Here is a 26,560-nt window from a genome sequence, read left to right as displayed (position 1 = left end):
GGCAGCAAAGAATATAAGAGCCTGGAGGCATCTCTCCCCTGTGGGGGCTGCAGGCACAGGTGGAGTCAGTCCCCAGCGTAGGAGGGGCTCTCCTACCCCCTTTCTGCTCTAACCACTTCCCTACTCCCAGTCCAGCCCAGGGCATGCTCAGCCCTGGATACAGTCCACACCTGGCCCCACCAGGACACTGTAAGGGAAGCCGAATCTGGCTGCCACCTTACAAGTGAAGAGGGCTAGGCGAGTGGGTCCTAAATACAGCACAGCCACCAACTCCATGACTAAGGGCACCTGTGACTCCTCGTTGGCAATCTGGCCAGACTTCCACCTCCGCTCACCCCTCATCCATGGAATTAGCCCTGCCTGGAGACCAAGAGCACATACGTCAGAGTCCCTAATCCAGAGGAAAGCTGCCAAAGAGCCTTGGGAAACTGTAGCAATTAACCCTAACCAGCTGAGCTGCCCCCCAGGTAACCCCTCAAAGTGGAAGACAGAGCCCTAGAAACCCAGGCTGCTCCTTAGGGAGCCTGTGGGGATTTCTAAAAATGGCGGGGAAGGGGCTGGCCAGGTAGAGTGCTGGGTACTGATCAGGAAGAGGAAGAGAAAGGAGGATTATTCTAGCAAAACAGTACAGTCATGTGCCGCATAACAACATTTTGGTCAACAATGGACCACATATGCAAAAGCAGTCCATTATATTAATAATACCATATTTTTACTGTACCTTTTCTATGTTTAGATAGATAAATACTCGCCATTCTGTTACAATTGCCTAGATTCAAGCCTCCCTCAGTCTCACATTCTGAAAATAACAGGCTATACCATATACCCCAAGTATATCATAGGCTATCCCATCTAGGTTTGTGTAAGTACTCTGTGATGTTCACACAGCAACAAAATTGCCTAATTACGCATTTCTCAGAACATATCACCATCATTAAGCAACATATGACTGAATAGGGGACAGAGAGTTGTATCAGTTATCAGAAGCCCAGGTAAAGATGGAACTCTGCCATTTACAAGTCTCTCAAAACCCCAGTTCCTGCTCATATAAAGCACACAGCACAATACACAGAAATAATAATTATTATTTTTTTTTTAGGTGGAGTCTCGCTCTGTGTCCCAGGCTGGAGTGCAGTGGTGCAATCTCAGCTCACTGCAAGCTCCGCCTCCTGGGTTCACGCCATTCTCCTGCCTCAGATTCCCAAGTAGCTGGGACTACAGGCGCCCGCCACCATGCCCAGCTAATTTTTTGTATTTTTAGTAGAGATGGGGTTTCACCGTGTTAGCCAGGATGGTCTCAGTCTCCTGACCTCATGATCCGCCCACCTCGGCCTCCCAAAGTGCTGGGATTACAGGCGTGAGCCACCATGCCTGGCCACAGAGATAATTATTAACGTTTACTGACCCTTGCCCTGCAGCAAGCTTGCTCTAGGTGCTCCACAATCTTTAACTCCATCCATCCCCACATCAAGCCTAGGTGGCAGGTAGTGTTATGATTCCGATTTTAGGGATCAGGAAATGGAGGCATAGGACAGAGAGCGTAAGTAACATGCCCAAGGCCACAAAGCCAATATACCAACAGGCAGTTTGGCTCTTGCCTACTGCCAAGGCTCACTATGAAGCTCCAGGCCATGTGAAAGCAGACTGAGGGCACACATGTGCAATCCTGGCAGAGGGGGACATGGGGAATTATGATGGTTATATGATGATTAATTTTATATGTCAACCTGGCGGGGCCACGGCACCCAGATATTGGGCCAAGCATTACTCTGGATGTTTCTGTGAGGGGTTTTGTTTTTGTTTTTGTTTTGATACGGAGTGTCACTCTGTCACCTGGGAGGCTGGAGTGCAGTGGAATGATCTTGCCTCACTGCAACCTCCACCTCCCGGGTTCAAGGGATTCTCCTGCCTCACCCTCCTGAGTAGCTGGGATTACAGGTGTGCATGACCACACTTGGCTAAATTTTGTATTTTTTTTTAGTAGAGACGGAGGTTTCACCATGTTGCCCAGGCTGGTCTCGAACTCCTGACCTCAGGTGATCTGCCTGCCTCAGCCTCCCAAAGTCCTGGGATTACAGGCATAAGCCATTGCACTCAGCTGTGTGAGGGTACTTTTAGGTGACATTTACAGTTTGTTTGTTTTATTAATTCAATTTTTAAAAATAATTTTTTAACATAGATGGGGTCTCACTATATTGCCCAGGTTTGTCTCGAACTCCTGGGCTCAAGCAATCCTCCCATCTCAGCCTCCCAAAGTGCTGGGATTACAGGCATGAGCCGCTGTACCCAGCCAAGATTTACAGTTATATTAGTGGACTGTGAATAAAACAGAGTACTCTCCATAGCACAGGTGGGCCTCATGCAGTCAGATAAGGGGCTGAATAGAACAAAGACTGACCTTCCCCAAGCAAGAAGGAATTCTGCCAGCAGGTAACCTTCAAACAGCCTTCAGACTTGAACTGCACCATCGGCTCTTCCTGGGTCTCCAGCCTGCTGCGTCACGCTGCAGATTTTGGACTTCCCAGCCTCTATAACCCACATCAGCCAATTCCTTAACATCAGTTGGTCTCTCTTTCTCTCTCTCTCTCTCTCCATACACACACACAAGTACACGTGCATGCACACACACACACACACACACACACACACACACACACACATTCATATCCTATTGGTTCTGTTTCTCTGGGAGCCCTGACTTACACAGGAATGAAATCCAGCCCAGCCCGGGCCAACCTGCCATAGACTAGAGGAAGGGATGCAAAAAGAGGGCGCCTTTTCCCCCCTCCCATCAAGTTCTCCACGGGACAGCAGAGGTGCTGTGTACCCCTCACTGAGGCAGGCCTTCTCCTGCCTTGTCTCTCCACTTCTGCCTTGTTCATGCTGGTCCTTGCACCTACAGTGCCTTTTCTCTGCCACCACCACCGAGCAGATAAACCATTGATATTCTTGGAGGAAAGGCTTCTTTATCTCTTTTCTGAACATTTGCTTAAACCTTGAGCAAACAAGACAAACTGCCCTCCCACTGCACCCACAGGCTCTTACAAAACAACTGGATATGAATTACTCTACCTGCTGCACAACGGTACTCCTGCACCTTCTCTCTCCTTCATTCTCATTGAAACTCCAGTCGGATGGTACATCAAGAACACAGAGCACCAGCAACATACACTTGTCCCTAGATACTATGGGGAGCTGTAAAATAAGGTCCCCTGGGAGGAAAGATCAGGGGGTGAAAAACTGATCAAAACAAATTCCAAAGTACAAAAGCCAAACCACACCACCCAGACACCAATATAAGCATATAAGCATTGCCCCTAACAGAGGTATTTCTGTGCTCCATGCCAGCAGTTGGCCTCATTTCCTTCAGTTTCTCATGGGATTTCAGAGGTGGAAAGAACTTTATCTGATACAACTATATTCTAGGACATAAATGGATCATTTCTTTTTTTTTTTTTTTTTTGAGACAAAGTCTCACTCTCTCACCCAGGCTGGAGTCCAGTAGGCTGATCTCAGCTCACTGCAACCTCCACCTCCCAGGTTCAAGTGATTCTCCTGCCTCAGCATTCCAAGTAGCTTGGATGACAGGCGCCCGCCACCACACCCAGCTAATTTTTCTATTTTTAGTAGAGACAGGGTTTCACCATGTTGGTCAGGCTGGTCTCGAACGCCTGACCTCAAGTGATCCACCTGCCTCAGCCTCCCAGTGGGATTATAGGCATGAGATACCATGCACGACTTGGACCATTTCTTGAAATAGGCTGTAACAAGATCTGACTTGTCTGTATGTCATGGGGGCAGGTATAGATGTGTGTGTGTATACATGACCAAAGATAACAGCACGGTGCGGTTCACAATTCTACAGATCATCCCTTAATTCCCACGATAACTCTATCCACAAGCTTCCCACCCACCTCAAACCTCCCCATCTATATCTTCCTCCCCTTTTCAAAGAGGACCTCATCTCCCACATTACTAAAAATTCAAGCTATTAGGCAAATTCCTTCAATCACCCAACCACATGCCCCACCCCACTCCGTATATCTCAGTTTCTTCATCCTTCTTTTGATAAGTCCCTCCCCAAGTTCTTCTCTCCCTCAGGCTCACATTCTGAAAAGAACATTCTAGGCCCTTCATAATGTGGTCTCAGCCCCAAACCTACAATCTCTGATCCACTATTCACCGGCTGAATGCCACATTGTAATCAACAAGACTTCACTGTTCACCTCCGTGCTTTATGCTTTCCTGTCCCTGCACCTCTGCTGAGCCCCGCTTATTAATCAGTAATCACCTCCTCCAACATCCACGTCCTCCAATTCCATCCATCTCTAAGGGGCTGGGTCAGAGGCCACCTGCTTCAGAAGGCCTCCATCTGCCCAAGGCAACCTCTCTCTCCTCGGCAAGCTCCTTGAGCACTATGTGGCCATGTATTACCATGATGAGTGAACCTCCCAGGACCCTGGACTGTGAGGACTGGAACGAAGTCATACCCATCCCTGGCTACACCCAAGTGTCCATCACTGTCCTTTTTCGCTAAATACCAACTGCGTAGACCAGCAGGAGAGAGAAGGAATGAAGGAAATGGTGCTGAGGCACAGAATCACTAGCCATTAGAGACTGCGGAGCATCAGAGAACTCCTAACCCCAATTCCACGTCCTCCAACATGGAGCCAAGGGCTCAGGCGCCCAGGGAGGTCAACAGCCTCGTGGCTGAGGCCTATGCATACCCCTTCAGGGTGTAGAGATGTCAGTCTGGGTACCTTCAACAGCATGAACCATGCCCAAGAGTAGAAAGAGCCCCAGTCTCGTCCACCTGGTCAGGGATCCCTCAAAAGGGAAGGGCCAGGTCTTCACAACCATCCCTGACTTGCAAGCTCAGGCGCCATCTGCTGGCCAAGGTCAGCACTGCATCTGGACCCACAGCCCCAAGGGCAGTCAAGGGGACCAAGGCTGGGAACACCCCCGACCCAGTCCAGAACCAGGTCACTTTTGAGGAGACAGAAACGACCCCACTTCCCAGAGGCTGGGCTCCTGTTTGCCTCCTGGAACCTGTCTTTCAGGATATAAGCCTAACATCCAAACAAAGGAAAAAAGTAAGTTTCTTTCTGGTAATACTAGCCGAGAAACTTCCAAGATACACACACAGACATACACAACTGCTTTTTTTTTTTCCTGCCAAATAGAAGCTGTTATGTAGAGGACAAATCACCAGCCTGGGAATTAGAGGACGTGAGGTCTCATCCTGTTGCTTGTCATCAGCCCTCCCTTAGCAATGTGGCCCCCAGCACACTCCCTGCCTGAGCCAATGCTATGCAAGGATGGTGCTCCTTCAAGTGCCCTCACCTCTGCACTGATGGTGCCAGCTGATGTGCAGAAATTCTGACTGATCCAGAAATGAACATGAACCGTGGGGTCCAGAAGTACTGCACCCTCAATCTTACCCCCACACCCACGCTGGCAACACCCCACAGGGCCGGGCCCCACCTGCCTGCGACAGGGACGGGTCTGAGGACATAGTGACCTCTAACACTGCTGTTGACCATCCAAGTGTCTCTCTTACTGCACCTCCACTCTCTACAGTCTGAGCTTTAGGAGCACTTACGGAATCTCTGAGTTCAAGGTAACCTCAAGCCTATCCGAGGACTGGGACCTAGGAAGGTGGTGAGGCAAGACTGACAGCCTCTTTTAAGCCAGGGATGAAACAGAGCTTTCTACAGGTCTTGGGCTGACATGGAGCTGAGGATGAGTGGGGCCCACTCAAGCATCCTGGGGGCGAGACTGCTCCCTGAGAAGTGTCATGGGAGGGGCTGGAGGAGGCTGGAAATGCCAAGTGAGTGACATTCCCCCGCCCTCACACCCCCACACGCACCCACCCTTCTTCCCACATGGCCCCGCTCCCCTCCCTCCACCCACACACTGGGAAAGTGTGTCACCAGGGAACAAATGCCATCTTCCCAGGGGGAGGAGGAGGAAGATGGCAGGGAAGACGAAGTGTGTGCTTGTGGGGCCCTGGGAAGAACCCAGAGGGCTCTGAAGAAGCTCCCCAGCTATGAGGGATGCCCCTCAGAACCGTGACATGGACAGTGGCCCATTTTCTCAGGGAGCTAAAGACGCATTGTGGGGCAGGAGCCACACGGCCACTGTGCTCAGGGCTAATCGGCAGGGGGTGGAAGGGATTGGAGAAGGGGCCCTGAAGAGCAGGCGACGTCCTCCAACCCCAAACATTCTTTAGCCAGCTGGGTGGGCCACCATGACTGCTGACACTCCAAACTTCCCTCACTCCACCCTGGCTTGGGGACAGCCACTGACATGCCCTTGTCCCACCTCCCTCCCCAGCTCTCCAGACAAGTCAGCCTCCAAGGGTTAACCTGCTGTCTTCTGCTCCTTTTTTCCACCCCGAGAGAGCTGCCACACGCCAGCAGTGATGCACTTCACACTGTTATTACCGTGATTTATTTAGTTTTAATTCTGGGGTGAATCTCGTGCTGTTAGAAGCTGGGGGCCAAGAGTCTTGTTAAGAGGCAAAGCCATGAGTGGGCCAGCACTGTGCCAATTCAGTCCCCTCTGCCTAGGGTCCTTCTCTCCTGACCCTGCTCCTCCCAGCTTGCAGCCTGCTCCCTGACTCCAGCCACAGATCTGGTTTACCTTTCACTCACTGTCCCTCCCTTTGGAGGAAATGTTCCTCAGTGGCAGAGGAGTCAGAGACATTTCTATGCTCACCCCCTGTGTGATCCAAGCCCCACTCCAGGCCAGGATACCACTGAGAAGCGGGACATCTTTGGATGGATGCTGCGTACCTGGGGCCAGCTCCACATTAAGGGACCGATAGTCAGGGCCAGCTCCCTGTAAAATGGGAACCACTGGTCTTTATCAAACCTCTGCCCTACTCTCCCGGCCCTGCGCCAAGTAGCCTAAGGACACTATTTCTAGTTCATCCATTGGCTCTTTAAGCAGCCCCAGGGCACCTGCTAGGTACTGTTTCGGAGCCGTAAATACAGAGTAAAAGGACTGTTGTGGTCTTCATCCTCAAAGACTATGACTTGCAGGGAAACCCTTAGACACAACTAATCAATCCACAAGTTGCACAAGTGCAGGGAGCAAAGTTCTGCAGAGCCCAAAGGAGGGATAAGATCGGTCAAGGAAGGGTCACAGAAGGCTTCCTAGAAGAGCTCGGGTTTGGACGGGAAACCCAGCACCTAGCACCCTGCCTGGGATCTGCTAGCTGGGTAGACAGATAGGCAGATGGCCTGAAGTCACTTGACAAGTAGAGAATGAAGCAAAGACACCAGGCAGATGGTAGACCATGGCACAAGCACTGAGGACTAAGAATACAGTGAGCTTGAGACAGGTAGCACAATGAGACCAGAGCATGGGGAAATAACCATAATAGTATAGAACACCATTACTATACAAATAATAGCTAATATTTGTTGAGCACTTGCTCTACATCAGGTACTACACTAAGCACCTTCTATTCATTATCCCATCTAATCCACACAGCAACCTTATGTGGTGGGCTACAGATAAGGAAAGTGAGGTGGCAAGATCAATTATTTGTGCAAGGTCCAAGCTCTTGGCTCTAGAGTCTAAACCACAGTGTCACTCTGCCCCACCAACTTATAGACAGGTAGGCGGAAACCAGATGGGATGAGGCTTGAAAGCCCTGCTGAGGATAAAGCTTCAATAAGGCATTAAACCTTCAGTAAGTGACAGATATTATTAGGTTGAACCATATTAATCATATGTAGGTTTCAGGTCAGTAACAGTCTCATATGAACTCTTTCATATGGTTGAACTGGTATGTTTCACTGAGGGCAACTGAGATTCCTTCTAACCTCTTTGATTTCAGCACTGAGAGTGGCTGTGACATTTGGTTTTGTCTCACTGATGGATCCCCAGCACCCTGGCCGAGACTGCAAGAATTCAGCCGGGGCCTTTTCTGAAGCATCCCAACCCAGGGCCATCCCCGCTGCAAAGGTGGGTACCTCCTTGCCCAGATCCTCTCGGATGACCTGGCGGATCTCTTGCATGCTGCTCTGTGGAGCCTGGCTGTGCAGGACCTTCAGCGTGCTGGTGTACTCCTCTGGCAACAGGTAGTCCAGTGCCCCCAGGTGCTGGCCGACCTTGATGAAGGTGCCCCGGTTGGCACAGCAGAGCTCACAGAGACGCCTGGCAGAGCGAAGGTGCACCTGCAGGAAGACAGGCCAGGGCCAGAGAGGTGTGAGTGCAAACTGTTCCCTAGACCTTGTTCTCTTCACCTTCCTGCTCTGCTTGAAAACCCTCATTACCCCACAATGTCCAGGGCAGGCGCATGCACATGCACACACACACACATACACGTGCGCGTGCACAAACACACACACACCTTCTCCCTTGGTGTCCAGCTTCCTGGTACATAGGGCAGTCAACTCCAACCTCATACAGAGGCCGCCCTTCATACATGGCCCAGTGCTTCCTATCTCCTCCTCTTCATCAAAACTTACCTAGTCTGGGTCCCCCTCCCCAGAAATAAGCATTCAAGGCTTTTAACCAAGTCTAACCTACTAATGATTCATTCAAGGGACACGGAATTAAAGTATTTGCCACCCACCCCTCAGACATACCAATTATGCTTTGTTTGTTTAGATTGCCACGTTTTATAAAACATGGTCATAGGTATTGTATCTTTTAATCTTCACAGCACCTCAGGAGAGCAAGTTTTGCTATCTTTAAAGAAGACAAACTAGGTTGTTTTGTTTCTAAAGAAATTGCTAGGCCGGGTGCAGTGACTCATGCCTGTAATCCCCACACTTTGGGAGGCTGAGGCAGGTGGATCATGAGGTCAGGAGTTCAAGACCAGCCTGGCCAAGATGGTGAAACCCCATCCCTACTAAAAATACAAAAAATTTATCTGGGCATGGTGGCAGGCACCTATAATCCCAGCTACTTGGGAGACTGAGGCAGAGAATTGCTTGAACCCAGGAGGCGGAGGTTGCAGTGAGCTGAGATCATACCACTGCACTCCAGCCTGGGCAACAGAGCGAGACTCCGTCTCAAAAAAAAAAAAAAGAAAGAAAGAAATCGCTAATAAATATCAAAGGAAGGTCTAGAAAATACTCCAAAATCTAGGGTTCTTTGGTGCAGCAAACTTTAGCAGGGGTCTCTTATTAACTGGAGGAGTCACTGTAGTGAGGAGTATGAGGCACATGGAGAAGGCATCTGGGCAGGCTGTCTAGGACAGAGCAGGCTTAATTCACATCTGGGTGCTCACCAATGTGAGCTTCCAGAGTTGGGAGGTGGCCCCATCTGCCCCCAGGCTGCATATCCACAGTCATCCCTGCAGCCCAACTGAGGGCCTTGGTACTATAAGAGTCCTACCTTCTAAGAGCTAAGCCTCTGAGGCAGGATGGGGCCATGGGCACATGCAGAAGACAAGGGACCCTGGTACCCTGTGGGGACCTGGTACCTGCCTTCTCCCAACTCAGTCAACCAAGAGAGTGAACCACGAGGATGGACTTACACTCTTCAGTGCCACGTAGGATGCTGATGTAATTAACACATATTGGGGGCCATAAAATCATGTGAGGAGTTAAATAACAGTTGACAACAAAGGTGGAAGAAGCGTTCAAAGATCCTATATAATTAGCTGCCAAGTGAACCACACAGGAAATTTAGAAATTAAGAGTAGTTTTTTGTTTTTGTTATTGTTTTAGCTCCCACATATAAGAGAGAACATGTGATATTGGAGGTAGAGAGTGGAAAAACAGATAACAAACTAGGAAATATGGGTGGTGGGAAGGGTGAGGATGAAGAGAAGTGGATTAAAGGGTACAAACATAAAGTAAACTTGAAGGGATAAATTCAATGTTTGATAGCAGAGGAGAATGACTATATTTAGAAAACTGTATTATACTCAGGTGATAGCTACCCTGAATACCCTGACTTAATCACCACACATTATAAATGTGTAAGAATTTCCCACGTACTCCATAACTTTGCACAATTTTTTTTGAGAAAGGGTCTCGCTGTGTCTCCCAGAGTGGAGTGCAGTGGCATAATCATGGCTCACAGTAGTCCCCATCTCCCAGGCTCAAGCAATCCACCCACCTCGGCCTCCCAAAGTGCTGGGATTACCGTCATAAGCCACCACGCCCAGACTGCTGCTGCCCAGAAGAAACTGCTGCAGCCCTGAACACCCTCAACCCAGCAGCCAAAGGGCCCATCCGCCCACCTCCTGCCACAGCAGAGGGGATGCCTCACACTCCAGGCACTACCAGGCCATCCTTAGGCCCGCAGGGGCCTGTCCACTTCGAGCTTTGCGAGACATTTTTTCTTTTTTTTTTTTTTTTGACACCCAGGCTGGAGTGCAGTAGTGCAGTATCAGCTCATTGCAACCTCTGTCTCCCAGATACAAGCGATTCTCCTGCCTCAGCCTCCTGAGTAACTAATTTTAGGCATGCACCACCAGCTAATTTTTGTATTTTTAGCAGAGATGAGGTTTCACTATTTTGGCCAGGCTGGTCTTGAACTCCTGACCTTAAGTAATCTGCCCGTCTTGGCCTCCCAAAGTGCTAGGATTATGTAATGAGCTTTAATCTGCCTCATATTAGTGAAAAGCATTGTCATAGCCAGCTTGGTTTGGGGTTTGGGAGGGAGGCAATGAATAGCTGATAAGATCAACTCAGTGTTGATTAGTTATTGATTAGGCAAGATGGAGTCAAAGCAATCCCTTTACCCACATCTAAAGCCCCAAGAGCAGGGGCCCTAGTCCCCAAGCCAGGCAGAAAGCCATCAATGTCAGACTGAATCCATGGGGCTCCCCATCAGAACTGGGCAATATCTCCAATAGGGCTTAGAGTCGTGTAAGTGACAGAGAGGAACGAGACCATCAGACAATCATACATACACACCCCACACACAGAGAGACAGGCAGACACAGAAAGAGAAGGCGACAGACCCCAAACTGACCTTTGATTAATTCTTCTAGTCAGAAACTTAAGCCCTAAAGGAATGAAATGTTAACAATGGTATCTCTGGGGTGTGAAATTATAAGAGTACTTTTTTCTTCTATATAGGTTTTCTGTATTTCCCAAATTTCTTTTTTCTGGACACAGAATCTCATTCTGTCGCCCAGGCTGAAGTGCAGTGGCGTGATCTCGGCTCACTGTAGCCTCTGCTTCCTGAGTTCAAGTGATTCTCCTGCCTCAGCCTCCCAAGTAGCTGGGACTGCAGAGGCCTGCCACCATGCCTGGCTAATTTTTGTATTTTTAGTAGAGAAGGGGTTTTTCACCATGTTGCCCAGGCTAGTATCGAACTTCTGAGCTCAAGTGATCCACTCGCTTTGGCCTCCCAAAGTGCTGGGATTACAGGTGTGAGCCACTACGCCTGACCTGTATTTCCCAAATTTCTTATGAATAATAAATATTATGATAATGGGGGAAATATTTTTATCATCCCTTTTCAGCATCTTCTGAGAATAGAAAGTCCAGCTGATCATTTTTTTCAGCTTTAAATGGACAAGATTCTGCCACGCAGACTGGACCAGTTTTGATCAGAGAGAATCCAGCATCTCTTTCCTAATCTGGAAGTGTCCCATGGCACACATGTGTACTGTCCATCAGAAAAATGAAACTGTAACTCCTCATCCCCAAGAAATCAGGCCCACAGTCTGCAAGTTCTCTTTTCCAGATGTTAACCTTTACGTTGGCATTTAGACAGCAAAGTAAAGCTCATCATGTCTTAGGGGGAAAAAATGAGTTGCAGTTTGTCAACATATTAAAAGAATTTAACCTCAGACTGAACCCCACCCTGACCACACATGGGATAGTTCCGCAGTTAAGAACACAGGACTTCAGAGTGTCTCAGGCTACATCCCAACTTTACCACACAGAAGCTGGTGGACTTGGGCAAATTACATAACCTTTCCCTACTTCAGTTTTTTCATCTATAAAAGTAAAATAATAATAGTACCTACACCTCATAGGACTGCTACGAAGATTAAATGAGGTGAGGTAATATATGTATCCATGTAGCCAGGGCTGGTATTTCTATACTTATTACAAGGGTATTGGGATTTGTTTCAGTCACATGTGGTAAGACACACAAACACAGAAATGATTACCATGAAAGCAGAAGCCTTTACTGACAAGTCTCTAGAAATAGATGGCATGATGGCATGCCATGCCAGGCCACATGGGGAGAGAAGCACCAGAATCAAAGGCAGAGGGGGAAAGCAGGAAAATGTGGACAAGAGCCTTTGCTGCTATTCCATGTGAAGGAATGGTCAAGGCAGGGTAAACAGGATAGCACTGCTTAGTTTGAATAATTTCACGGGCTCTGGGGCATAGGAGCTGTCCCTAGTTGTCTACTACCTAATGATGGGGGAGTTAGGGCAGGAGAATAGTAGTACAGAGTAAAAGAGCCTGATGAAGTAGGTAGTTGTGAGGTATGGGCTCTGAATTCGTTGATTTGCATATGAAAAGCACACTCCCGTGAGTGGGTGGCTCGTGCCTGTAATCCCAGCACTTTGGGGGGCCAATGCAGGTGGATCACCTGAGGTCAGGAGTCTAAGACCAGCTTGGCCAACATGGTGAAACCCTGCCTCTACTAAAAATACAAAAGAATTAGCTGGGTGTGGAGGCAGGCACCTGTGATCCCAGCTACTCAGGAGCCTGAGGCACAAGAATCACTTGAACCCAGGAGGCAGAGGTTGTAGTGAACCAAGATCACACCACTACACTCCAGCCTGGATGACAGAGTGAGACTCCATCTCAAAAGACAAAAAGCACACTCCCAAGAGAGCTGCTATCTATCTCTAAGAATTAGTTGACTCTGGGAGGAGCAGTCCCTCCAACGCCAGCAAAACCAAGATGTCAAAGCAACAGAAAATACAGAAAATAAAAAATAGGATTAATCCAATACTCTAACTATACTTCCTTGGGGATCTCATCCAGTATCATGGCTGTAAATACCATCTTCACATTGATACACACAGATGTGTATCTCCTGCCCAGACCTCTCCTCTGACTGGAGCTTGCTGATTACAACTGCCTCTCTAACATCAATTACTCCAATATCCAACAGGCTCTTCACACTTAGCCTGACTTTCCCACCACTCCCACTACCACCAAACCTGTTCTTCCCACAGTCTTCTCCATCTTAGGAAATGGCAAGGCTAAACCTGGACTTTTTCAGGCCATAAATCATGATGTCAACCTTGACATTTCTTCCAAAACAGGAACTAAAATTACCTTCCCATCTGAAAAACTGGACAGCATATATAGAACAATGGTGTTCAAGACACTTGACATTAGGCAAGGAAGAAGAGTGATTCCTGAAAGCTGAGAAAGAAACGAGGTGAACATGATGAATGCCCCAGTTCACTGCACTGGGAGCTTCCAGGCTGAAGTGGCAGGGAGGGGAAGCCAGGCAGTGACCGGAAGACTCCTCAATTGAGGAGATAGAGCTGAGAGTCCAGAAACAGTTCAAAGGACAGAGTAGCGAAGAGGAGAGAGCTGTACAAAGAAAGAACACTGAAGATCTGCAGAGATCCCACCGCAGATACAGCGGAGTACCGATCAGCACGTGCATATCCAAAAATGGTCTGAGTCCAGGAAAAGAACAACCCAAAAGGTTTGGGGTTAACAGTACCCAGCATCCACATAGGACCTATTTCCACCCGCCAAACTGAAAAAAAAATCTCATCATTTTTTTGATCTAACAAATGTTAAAAGCAAGATCTGAAAAAAGCAAACTACTTCAAGTAACTTAACTGTCTCCTAGAACAAAGCTCAATATTTATAAGAATACAAAAATATCTACCACCCTAAAAATAAAAGCACAATGCCAGGCACAGTGGTTCACACCTGTAATCCCAGTACTTTGGGAGGCCAAGACAGGCAGAGCACCTGAGCTCAGGAGTTCAAAACCAGCCTGGGCAATATGGCAAAATTCCATCTCTACAAAAAAATACAACAATTAGCTAGACACGGTGGCATGCACCTGAAATCCCAGCTACTTGGGAGGCAGAGGCAGGAGAACTGCTTGAGCCCAGGAGGCAAAGGTGGCAGTGAGCCAAGTCCTGGATGACACAAAAGAGACAGAAAGAGAATCCTATCAAACTTTTAGAGATGAAAAACGTAATGCATGAGATGAAAAGCACACAAGATGCGATTAATGGCAGATTAGACATTGCAGGGGAAAAAAAAATATCAGGCCAGGCATGGTGGCTCACATCTGTAATCCCAGGACATTGGGAGTCCAAGGGGGATGATGGATTGCCTGAGCCAGAGATTTTGAGACCAGCCTGGGCAACATGGCAAGACCCTGTCTCTAAAATATAAATATATATAAAAGATTAGTGAACTTGAAAACCTGGCAACAGAAACTCTTCAGAATGAAACACATAGAAGTAAAAATAATTTTTTTTTTACTGAAAAGAACATCAGTGAAATGTGGAACAAATTCGAGCAGCCTGGTAAATATGTAGTTGAAGTCCCCAAAGGAGAAGAGATGAGGAGTGAAATATATATACATTTATAATTAAATATAAATTATAATTAAATATATAAATATGTATTTAAAGAAAATGGCTGAAATTTTTTTCAAATTTGTTTTTTTTTTAATGTATAAACTGATAAATTCAAGGACCTCAACAAGCCCCAAGCACAAGAAACATGAAGAAAGCTACATAATTTTTTAAAACAATTTATACAGAGAAAAAAGATACAGACAGAAGAATAAAGATAAGAATGATGGCAGATTTTTCACTGGAAACAATACAAGCAGACGTTAGTACAGCAACATCTCTGAAAACAAAGAATTCTAAACCCAGCAAAGATAATTTTTCAAAAATAAAGGTAAAAAAGTTCTTGCAGACATAGGAAAACTGATAGATTTCATATCCCTGTACTACAAGAGATGTCAAAGAACCGGCCAGGTGCAGTGGCTCACACCTGTAATCCCAACACTTTGGGAGGCGGAGGCAGGCGGATCACAAGGTTAGGAGTTTGAGACCAGCCTAGCCAATATGATGACACCCCGTCTCTACTAAAAATACAAAAATTAGCTGGGCGTGGTGGCATGAGCCTGTAGTCCCAGCTACTGGGAAGGCTGATGCAGAAGAATCGCTTGAACCTGGGAGGCAGAGGTTGCAGTGAGCCGAGATCACACCACTGCACTCCAGCCTGGGCAATAGAGCAAGCCTCTATCTCAAAAAACAAATAAAAAATAAATAAAAGCTAAAGAACCTTCAACAGGCAGAAGAAAAATGAAACCAGATAAAAATATGAATCTATATAAGGGAACAGAGAGAACAGAAATAACAACTTTATGAGTAAATATACAAGAACTTTTTTATACTTTATATATCTTTAAAAGAAAAATGATTGCTTAACCAAATTAATAACAATGTAATGTGGTGTTTATAACATAAAGCCAAGTATTACATCGATAGCATAAAACTTGGGAAGAAATGAAAGTATACGATTTTAAGATTCTTATACGATCCAACATTTTGGGAGGCCGAGGCGGATGGATCATGAGGTCAGGAATTCGAGACCAGCCTGGCCAATATGTTGAAACCCTGTCTTTACTAAAAATACAAAAATTAGCCAGGCATGGTGGCACGCACCTGTAGTCCCAGCTATTTGGGAAGCTGAGGCAGAAGAATCGCTTGAACCTAGGAGGCGGAGGTTGCAGTGAGCCAAGATCGCGCCACTACATTCCAGCCTGGGCAACAGAGCAAAACTCCGTTTCAAAAAACAAAAAAGACCCAAATATATACCACCTAAAAGAAATGCTCTTCAAATATAAAAACACAAATAGGTTAAATGTATTGAGTTGGTGTAAAATAGCTGTCTTCATTAAAAGTAATGGCAAAAACAGTGATTACTTTTGCACCAACCCAATAGAAGGGTAAAAAAAAGATACATCACGCCGGGCGCAGTGGCTCACGCCTATAATCCCAGCACTTTGGGAGGCCGAGGCAGGTGGATCACAAGGTCAGGAGATCGAGACCATCCTGGCTAACATGGTGAAACCCCGTCTCTACTAAAAATACAAAAAAAAAAAAAAAGTAGCCAGGCATGGTGGCGGGCACCTGTAGTCCCAGCTACTTGGGAGGCTGAGGCAGGAGAATGGCGTGAACCCGGGAGGCGGAGCTTGCAGTGAGCAGATACAGCACCACTGCACTCCAGCCTGGGTGACAGAGCAAGACTCCGTCTCAAAAAAAATAAAAAAAAAGATATATCATGCCAATGCTAATCAAAAGAAAGATGAAACAGCTATATTTATAGCAGACAAAATTGATTTCAGAGAAAAGAATATTATCAGGGATAAAGAAAATCATTTCATAACAATAAAGGGATCAATCCATCAAGAGGATATACATACCATCCTAAACATTTATGCACCCAATAACACAGCTTCAGAATACATGAAGCAAAAAAAACTAAAGGAACTGCAAAGAGAAACAGAAAAATCCACTTTATAGGCAGGGATTTCAATATCTTCTCAATACATGATATAACAAATAGATAAAAAATGAGTAAGGATATAAAAGACTTGAACACTATCAACCAATCTGAAGTGGCATTTATAGAACACTCTGTCCAACAACAGCAGAATATACATTATTTTCAAGTATAAAAGGAACATTTGCCAAGAGAGACCATATTCTTTTTGTTTGTTTTTTGAGACAAGGTTTTACTGTGTCTCCTAGGTTGAAGTATAGTGACACCATCATTGTTTACTGCAGCCTTGAACTCTTGGCCTCATGGGATTTTCCTGTTTTGGCCTCCCCAGTAGCTGAGACTACAGGCACACACCGCCACACCCAAGTAATTTTTTAAAATTTTTTGTTGAGTCAGAGTCTCACTATGTTGCCCAGGCTGATCTCAATCTCCTGGCCTCAAGTGATCCTCCTGCCTCAGCCTTCCAAAGCACTGGGATTACAGGCATGAGCCACCACATGCAGCTGACAGACCACATTCTGAGTCATAAAGCAGATCTCAGGAAACTTAAAAAGATCAAAATATATAAAATATTTTCACTGACCACAATGGAACCAAAGTATAAATCAATAACCACAAAATCTCTGGAAAATTCCCAACTATTTGTAAACCAAGGCCGGGTTCAGTGGCTCATGCCTGTAATCCTAGCACTTAGGGAGGCTGAGGTGGAAGGATCACTTGAGGCCAGGAGTTCCAGACCAGCCTGGGCAACATAGTGAGAGCCCATCTTTACAAAAAATAAAAATAAAGAAAAATTAGCCAGGTGTGGTGGCATATGCCTGTAGTCCCAGCTACTTGAGTGGCTGAAAGGTGGGAACACTGCTTGAGCCTGGGAGGTCAAGGTTGTAGTGAGCCATCATCATGTCATTGCACTCCAGCCTCAGGAACAAAGTGAGACCCTATCTCAAAAAAAAGGAAGAAAACTAAATAACACAGTTATTGCAATGACCCGAGATTGTGCCACTGTCCTCCAGTCTGGGCCATACAACAAAACTCCATCTTAAATAAATTAATTAATTAATTGACTGCTTAAATTAAATTAAATTAAATTAAATTAAATTAAATGCATGAAGTCTTTCACACACATTATCTCACCTGACCCAGGTAAGAGCCCTTGAGATAGGTACTATCATTCTCCTCATTGCACAGATGAAAGAAGTTGGGCTCCAAAAAGTTAGAGGTCTTACCAAGGTTACTCAGCCAGTAAATAGTAGATTCAGGGTTTGAAACATTGTCTTCTAATTGCAAAACATCTGTCTTTCTCTACACTCTGCTGCCTGTCCACACCGTTACACAGTCCTCATAAGTTAGAAGAAAAAGCAAGTGATGTTACTGCCTTCCACAATCCCAAGACGAAGGGCAGAGCAAGGAGTTCCTTTCCCCCAGGGTGGCTCAAAATCCTCCTTTTGTCTGAGCCTCTCTTGGAGAAGATGGAGTTTCTGCCCATGCAGTAGCTCCACGGATATGATCAGCTGCTCCGCTTCGGGTCCACAGAAGAAAGAGCAGGGACGCAACCCTAGACATGGCCAGGTTGCAACCAAACGAGGCTGGGACCCAATGAGAGGCCCAGAGCAACAGAGCTTTCCAATGTCAAGGACAATGACTTGACTGTTCCCCAGTGGGAAGGCCTTCTTCCCACCAGCCCCTACTCCACCCTTTCTTAGCGGGGATCAGCTGGGCAGACCCCAGGAGGGTCTCTGTTGGAGGATCCAGAACAGACATTTTTCCCAAAAACCAGTCAGGATGTGGAATCACAGATGATTCACTCAATGAGAGCCACCTGCCCATCACAAGACACCCAGAGAGCCCTCCACACTCCTGTCTTGAATCATACAGGGGTCAGCTCAAAGCCCCATCACACCAGGCCTGGCTTCCAGGACAGTCATGGACTCCTCCTGCTTCACAAGGCTTCCCTGGGTCCCCCTCAGGGTCACCCAAAGGGAACTGTTACCCAGGGTCCTGCATGGCTGGATTAAGATGGGGAGAGGAACACAGCATAGCTTTGGGTTTAGGCTCTGACTAGGCCCTGCTTTCTAAGACTATAGGAGAGGCAGCTGTGAGAAGAGGGGGCTGGCACCAGCTGGCTATTGAGGTCCAGTCTAAGAACGAGGTTCAGGGTGGGTGGGAGAAGATACACTGGCTTAGGGGAGCAGAGATGGTAGGAAGGAGATGTTATAGTGACATTCCAGTCAGAGGAGCAACTAAGCAAAATGGCCAAGAGAGGCCCCATGTGGCAGCTGGTCCTTGGGGGAACCACAGCCAAGCCCCATCACACACCCAAACCAAAATGAACTTCTCGGGAGCGTAAAGTATGATAGCAAAAACTGCCCCAGAGCCGCAGGTAGTTACAGATCCAGCACCGTCTCACACCTGGTTATTAGTACTGTGGGACTTTTCATTATGAAATTACAAATTCCAGGAGCACTTCAAACCCAAATGATTCCAGAGCATACCATGGAGAAGAAAGATAAGCAACTATTTCTGAGGGGCAACTCTGAGGGATACTTCAGAAGGAGTGAGCAGGGGATGATTTTGTATCTGTGTCCACCAAGAACCTAGAAAGACAATGCAATTTAAAAAGGAACATTTTGGCCGGGCGCACTGGCTCATGCCTGTAATCCCAGCACTTTGGGAGGCCAAGGTGGGCAGATCACTTGAGGCCAGGAGTTCGAGACCAACCTGGCCAACATGGTGAAACCCCATCTCTACTAAAAATACAAAAATTAGCCGGGTGTGGTGGTACATGTGCCTGTAGTCCCAGCTACTCAGGAGGCTGGGTCAGGAAAACTGCTTGAACCCGGGAGGCAGAGGTTGCAGGGAGCTGAGATTGTGACACTGCATTCCAGCCTAGGGGACAGAGCAAGACCCAGTCTCAACAAAAAGGAAAAAAAAAAGGAACATTTTAATTGAGCTACTATCATGGATTAAGTATTTACTATGTGTTAGGCCCTACTCTGAACCCTTTATACATGTTATTTTCTCATTTAATTCCATAACCATCCTATATGGTAGGCACAATTATTATCCTCTCTTTTTAAGATGGTGAAGTTAAGCCTCAGAAAGGTTAAAGGGTTCGGCCAAGGCCACACAGCTAATTAGCGGCAGAGCTGGGATCTGAATCCCTGCAGTCTAACTCCAAGACGATAATGAAATACCTCTTAGAATACCAGTATACTTCAGAAGAAAAAGTTTTGAATCAAGACTCAAAGGACCTGGATTCTAGGACAATTCTGCCAATTACTGCCCCCACTTATGCAATCCTGAACAAATCATCTCAGCTTCTTGGACCTCAGCTCATCTGTAAATTGAGAGGTTGAGCAGAGTCAGGAAGAGCAAGTGAGTGCATATGTGCCTCTCCTCTGTTACTGCGCCCATGCCACACATCAGACATCACTAATCAATCACAGCACGCACTCAGTGAGTCCAGGTGACGACTTGCTTATTCTCCAACCTGCACTCAACCACTACTAATCAACTAGAGTTTGCAAAGGATATGTCTTTGCTTTCCCAGAGCTAGATGTTTCTAAGATGTCTTCTGACTCTAAAAACCTACAACCGTTACTGGGGTTCTAAAGACAAAATTTCAATTCTAGCCCCAACTCCAAGTAGATTGTTGTCTCTATGCCTCAGTCTTCCTTCTGCAAGATGGACAGTCTGTCCCACCATCATCTATGTGGTCAGCTCCACTTTCTCCCCTGTCCCAGTGAACTACACTCCAGGTCAACGTTCAATCTGAGTTACACAGACCGAGTCTGCTCTCAGTGGACCTGACAGGGCCTGCTCCCCACACTGCCACTCTAAGGGAGTCCAATAGAGGAGAGAGCTAAGACCAAAGCCACTGACATGATAGGATGAAGGGACACCGGTTCCTTTGCATTAAGCATTGTTTCCAGAAAGTTCCAGTCAAAATGAGACTATTCCCTAGAGGTGGTAACATAAGAAATTATGATCAGGCCAGGTGCAGTGGCTCACGTCTGTAATCCCAGCATTTTGGGAGGTCAAGGTGTGTGGACTATGAGGTCAGGAGATCAAGATCATCCTGGCCAACATGGTGAAACTCTGTCTCTAGTAAAATAAAAAATAATTAGCTGGGCATGGTGGTGTGTGCCTGTAGTCCCAGCTACTTGGGAGGTTGAAGCACAAGAATCGCTTGAACCCAAACGCTTGAACCTCCAGGCAGAGGTTGCAGTAAGCTAAGATTACGCCACTGCACTCCAGCCTGAGCAACAGTGAGACTCTGTCTCCAAAAAAAAAGAAAGAAAAAAATTATGATCAGTCATTGACATTCTGGCAGGAGTTTCTTTACCTGTTTCTTTCCAGCCAGAGCAACTAACCTAGAGCAGATTTCTATGAACTGGGACAGTTTCCAAATGTAAGTTCTGTTTCAGAGAAGCCCATCCTAAAAGGAAGGTGGCAGATGGGGGTATCTGGAGAGGGTAGTTGCTAGTGGCTAAGAAAGCTTAATGAACATACTACATACAACATAAAACATAAAACATACTACACAGCTGCCAAGGATACTTGCATTTTAATAAATAACAGATTTTAAGCCAAAGGAATTACTTTCTTTTTTTTTTTTTTTTGAGATGGAGTCTCGCTGTGTCGCCCAGGCTGGAGTGCAGTGGCTGGACCTCAGCTCACTGCAAGCTCCACCTCCCGGGTTTACGCCATTCTCCTGCCTCAGCCTTCCGAGTGGCTGGGACTACAGGCGCCTGCCACCTCGCCCGGCTAGTTTTTTGTATTTTTTTAGTAGAGACGGAGTTTCACCGTGTTAGCCAGGATGGTCTCGATCTCCTGACCTCGTGATCCGCCCGTCTCGGCCTCCCAAAGTGCTGGGATTGCAGGCTTGAGCCAACGCGCCCGGCCGGAATTACTTTCTAATGGTGGAATTACAAGCATCAGTAATGATTTAGGGAAGAATTAAGCAAAGAAAGTTGTTCCAGCATCCCTGAAATCCCAACAAATGAGCTGATGTGACTGTACAAGCCCTCAGCAAACAGCAAATGAGCTGCAAATTTAAGGGATTAATAATATTATTACTGGCAACTTGTGACTCCGCCTGCCAGTGAGCAAGCCTGCTACCAACAGACAAACCCAGATGCCCACAGGAGCCCAGGACACATACTCTTTGGTCTGGAAAGCATCCATTTGGGAACCCAGTTGCCAGAAAAGCTGAAGAGAACCCTTCCCTCCATCTGCCCCTTAATCACACACACTGAGAAGATGCATAATTAATTTGTTCTCAACAGTTGTTCAGCAGCTAGAAGAGTGAGGGCATCTCTGGAATGGAAATTACAGACAAGAAAAACAAGCATTAGGCTGCGAGGAGAAAGCAGCAGCCAGCCTACTTCCCTTCCCCACCACACTTGCTCAGGTCACGGGCCTGAACGTGGGACAGCAGTCTTTTTCATTTCCTCACAGCCTTGGGCTCTTGGGGGCAGGTGGGAAAGAACAGAAAACAAAACTCTGGCCAGACAAGGTTACTCATGCCTGTGATCCCAGCATTTTGAGAGTCTGAGATGGGAGAATCACTTGAAGCCAGGAGTTTGAGACGAGCCTGGGCAACTTAGTAAGACCCCATGTCTACAAAAAAATTTTTTAATTAGGACTAGTGGCACACACCTGTGATCCCAGCTACTCAGGAGGCTAAGGCAGGAGAATCACTTGAGTCCAGGAGGTGGAGGTTGCAGTGAGCCATGTTTCAGCCACGGCACTCCAGCCTGGATGACAGAAAAAGACTTGGTCTCAAAAAAAGAAAAAAAAAAAGAAAAAGAAATACTATGCTCAGCCAGGCACGGTGGCTCACACCTGTAATCCCAGCACTTTGGGAGGTCAAGGCAGGTGGATCACTTGAGGTCAGGAGTTCGAGACAAGCCTGGTCAACATGGTGAAACCTGTCTCTACTAAAAATACAAAAATTAGCTGGGCGTGGTGGTGCACACCTGTAATCCCAGCTGCTCTGGGGGCTGAGGCAGGAGATTTGCTTGAACCCAGGAGATGGAAATTGCAAGATCATGCCACTGTACTCCAGCCTGGGTGACAGAGTGAGACTCCATCACAAAAAAAAAAAAGAAAAAAGAAAGAGAGAGAAGGAAGGAAGGGAGGGAGGGAGGGAGGGGGGGAGAGAGAGAGAAAGAAAGAAAGAACCCTGAAAGATACAGGGAAGAAGGCCTCACTCTAACCTGAGAGAGACAGCTAAAATAGGCACAAAGCTCAGGGACAACGTGAAGACCAACAGGCAGCACATTTCGGGGACAAGTGAACACACATAGAAATGAGATGAAATTAAAGAACTCCTGTTAATATCATTAGCTGAGATAATCACATGATAACTTAGAAAAATGTCAGTTTTTAGAGATGCACACTGAAACTACAGGTGAAATGCCATGATTTCTATAATTTGCTTAAATTTGTCAGCAAAAAAAAATAATAATAATAATGAAAGAATTATGGCAAATTTTTTGTTTGTTTGTTGTGTTTGATTGTTTTACAGAGACAGGATCTCACTCAGCCGCCCAGGATGGGGTACAATGGTGCCATCATAGCTCTCTGCAGTGTCGAACTCCTAGGCTTAGGTGATCTTCCTGCCTCAGCCTCCCAAGTAGCTGGGACCACAGCTGGTCTAGAACTCCAGGCCTCAAGTGATACTCCTGCCTCAGCCTCCTAAAGTGCTGGGATTACAGGCATGAGCCCACCATGCCTGGCCTGGCAAATTTTTCTTTTCTTTTCTTTTCTTTTTTTTTGAGAGAGTCTCATTCTGTCACTCAGGCTGGAGTGCAGTGGTGTGATCTTGGCTTACTGCAACCTCCGTCTCCCAAGTTCAAGCTATTCTCCTGCCTCAGCCTCCCAAGTAACTGGGATTACAGGCACACACCCACACCTGGCTTTTTTTTTTTTTTTTTTTTTTGTATTTTTAATAGAGATGGGGCTTCACCATGTGGTCCAGGTTGGTCTTGAACTCCTGACATCAAGTGACACACCTGCCTCAGCCTCCCAACCAAAGTGCTGGGATTACAGGCCTGAACCACTAAGCCTGGCTTGGCAAATTTTAGATCTAGGTGCCAGGTATAGGGGTTCAGCCTATTATTGTCCACACTTTTTAATTACATTTGAAATTTTTTAGATAGAGTTTTTTTTTCCCCCTAAAGATCCAATATCAAATTCCAGCCTGCTGTTCCTAACTCTTCACTGTGGCTTAGGAGGCCCTGTGTTCTTGACCTGAGCTCCCAGGGTTCCTCCAGGCCAGTGGTCCATACAGCATGGGGTTCCATGTTGTTCCGTTGACCTATGCCCGTCTCTCTCATCTCATTTTGTACCACATGCCCTATCGTTCACTCTAGTCTATCACTCGGGCCTCCCTCCATGTCCTTCAGTGAGCCAAGCTCATTGCCACATCGGGGCTTTTAGGCCTGCAGTTCCCTCTCCAGGGCTGGCTACAAGGGCATGCAGCTGCCCTGCATTGAGAAAGCCTGCACATGTGGTTTAATGCCCTGCAGTCATTGTGGAAGTCAGAATAATGCCCCTGCCACCTGAGATGTACACGTCCAGCTCCCTGGAATCTATGAATGTGTTACCTTACATGGCACAGGGAATGAAGACTGCAGAAGAAATGAAGGCTTCTTTCTTTCCCCTTCCTTGCTGCCTTCCTCCCTCCCTCCCTCCCTCCTTTCCTCCCTTCCTTCCTTCCTTCCTTCCTTCCTTCCTTCCTTCCTTCCTTCCTTGCTTCTCTCCCTCCCTCCCTCCTCTCTCTCTCTTTCTCTCTTTCTTTCAGACTGAGTCTCACTCTGTCACCCAGGCTGGACTGCAATGGCACCATCTCGGCTCATTGCCACCTCCACCTCCCTGGTTCAAGTTATTCTCATGCCTCAGTCTCCCAAGTAGCTGGGACTACAGGCGCACACCACCATGCTTGGTTAATTTTTGCATTTTTAGTAGAGATGGGGTTTCCCCATGTTGTCCAGGCTGGTCTTGAATGCCTGGCCTCAAGTGAACCACTCACCTCAATCTCCCAAAGTGCTGGGATTACAGGCATGAGCCACCACACACAGCCAGTTTAATTTCTTAATCTGCTGATCTTGATAGTGAGATTATCCAGAATTACTCAGATTGGCCTGGTGTAATCACCAGGGCTTTTATAAGTGGCAGAGGAAGGCAGAAGGGAGCCAGGGAGATGGAAGGGGGAGAAGGACTTAGCCAGATGTCACAGGCTTTGAAGATGGAGGAATGGGACCATGAGCCAAGGAATGTGGACAGCCTTTACAAGCTGGGGGAAAAAAAAGAAAAAGAATTATCCCCTAGAACCTCCAGAAGAATCGCGGCTCTGCTGACACCTTCATTTTCTCCCAGTAAGAACTGTTCCAGACTTCTGACCTTCAGAACTATAAGAGAATGAATGTATTGTTTGAAGCCACTATGTTTGTGAACATTTGAGCAGTCACAGGAAACTAATACAGTCATAGGAAGCTACTGTATTAGTAGCTGCCACCTCCACTTCCCTGGTTCAAGCTATTCTTGAATTTGAAATTTTTGAATTTGTGTTTTGGAAGTGAAGTCTGATGGGACAAAGGAAGGTATGCTGGGAGATTCAGCTCCACACAGTCCTGCCTCCTTGGCTGACCATTCCCTGCCTCCACCGGCTCCCGGCTCCAGCCTGCCTCCCTACTTCTTTTCTCTTTTTTTTTTTGAGACAGGGTCTCACTCTGTCCCCTAGGCTGGAAAGCAGTGGTGCAATCTCCGCTCGCTGCAACCTTGACTTCCTGGGTTCAAGCAATTCTCCTGCCTCAGCCTCCCGAGTAGCTAAGGAGGCGCGTGCTACCACACCTGGCTAATTTTTATATTTTTAGTTTCACCATGTTGCCCAGGCTGGTCTCAAACTCCTGATCTCAGGTCATCCACCTGCATCGGCCTCCCAAAGTGCTGGGATTACAGGCCAGCCACCATGTCTGGCCCCACCTCCCTACTTCTAACTGCCATCACTGCTCTCTGCAACCAGTGCACCAGGAAGGGGAGGCCTGCATTGTGCCATTGCTCTCCATCCCTGCTGGTGGTCTTGACACAGGCATGCGGAGGGTTGGGGTCACACAGGTGCCACGTGTTATCCAGCCCCATCCTAAACTAGAACAGCTACAGCAAGCTGAGCACACAGCTTGGCAGTCACCTCTCACCCACCCCCATCCAGATTCCTGAGCACGCCCCAGCACACAGCTTGCCATTTCCTGGGAGCTGCCCATCCTTTGAAGATTGGGGCAGCAGGGCCATGGGAAGGGAGGTTTCCCCACGCCCAGCCAGAGCCCAGCATTTTCATTTTGCACTAGTCCTCGTAATCACATGGCCGGCCCCGCCTCTTCCTCTAACAGTCTCCCCGCAGCCCTTCACTTGATAGTTCTTTGATCATTCTTCAGTTTCAGCTGAAAAACGTCACGCGAGAGAGCCCTTCCCAGCCTCTCTCTCAGCCACTCTTTATCCCGTGACTACATTTTATCTCCTTTAGGGCACTCAGCAAGAGCTGAAATAACCTTGTTTACTTACCAAATTGATTTCCTGAAAGGTGTACACTGAGACCACTGTGTGTGTGTCAAGCACTGTTCTTAGTGCTGCAGACACAGCAGCAAGCAATACACACAAGTCCCCTATCCTCCTGGAGCGGATGTGCTTTTGAGTTCCATCATTGTGAATTATCTCTTGTCCTCCCAAGAACAGACCATTGTATACCCAGCACCCCACACAGTGCCTGGCATATAGTAGGCATTCAATAAATATCACTGAACAATTGGCTGAATGAATAGTGCCTTAGATACTCTGCACTGTGACCAGGCACAGCAGAGAGACATCCCCCTTCATCCTATAACATGTTGGGGGTTGGGGGGTAAAGGTCTTTTCCACAAGCAAAAAACTGGAGGGGGGCAGGTGCAGTGGCTCACGAGTGTAATCCCAGCACTTTGGTAGGCCAAGGCAGGTGGATAGCTTGAACCCAGGAGTTCGAGATCAGCCTACGCAACATGGTGAAACCCCATCTTTACTACAAATACAAAAAGTTAGCTGGGCATGGCAGCACGCGCCTGTATTCCCAG

The 26,560-nt window shown here is 47.1% G+C and overlaps 1 protein-coding gene across 3 annotated transcripts in view; it reads right to left on the bottom strand.

Annotated features, from left to right (window-relative positions):
- ADCK1 (aarF domain containing kinase 1) overlaps positions 1–26,560 on the bottom strand; it is a 130,300-nt gene that overhangs the window by 67,552 nt on the left and 36,188 nt on the right. For all 3 annotated transcript variants that reach the window (XM_010382730.2, XM_030931535.1, XM_030931536.1), the window contains exon 4: positions 7,986–8,189. In XM_010382730.2, coding sequence (XP_010381032.1) covers positions 7,986–8,189 — 204 coding nt within the window. The remainder of the gene's footprint in view (positions 1–7,985; positions 8,190–26,560) is intronic.

The sequence above is a fragment of the Rhinopithecus roxellana genome, chromosome 5 (genome assembly GCF_007565055.1).
Source record: "Rhinopithecus roxellana isolate Shanxi Qingling chromosome 5, ASM756505v1, whole genome shotgun sequence".
NCBI classification, from domain to species: Eukaryota; Metazoa; Chordata; class Mammalia; order Primates; family Cercopithecidae; genus Rhinopithecus; species Rhinopithecus roxellana.
The sequence above is the reverse complement of the archived record's forward strand: the minus strand, read 5'-3'. Positions and strand labels throughout refer to the sequence as shown.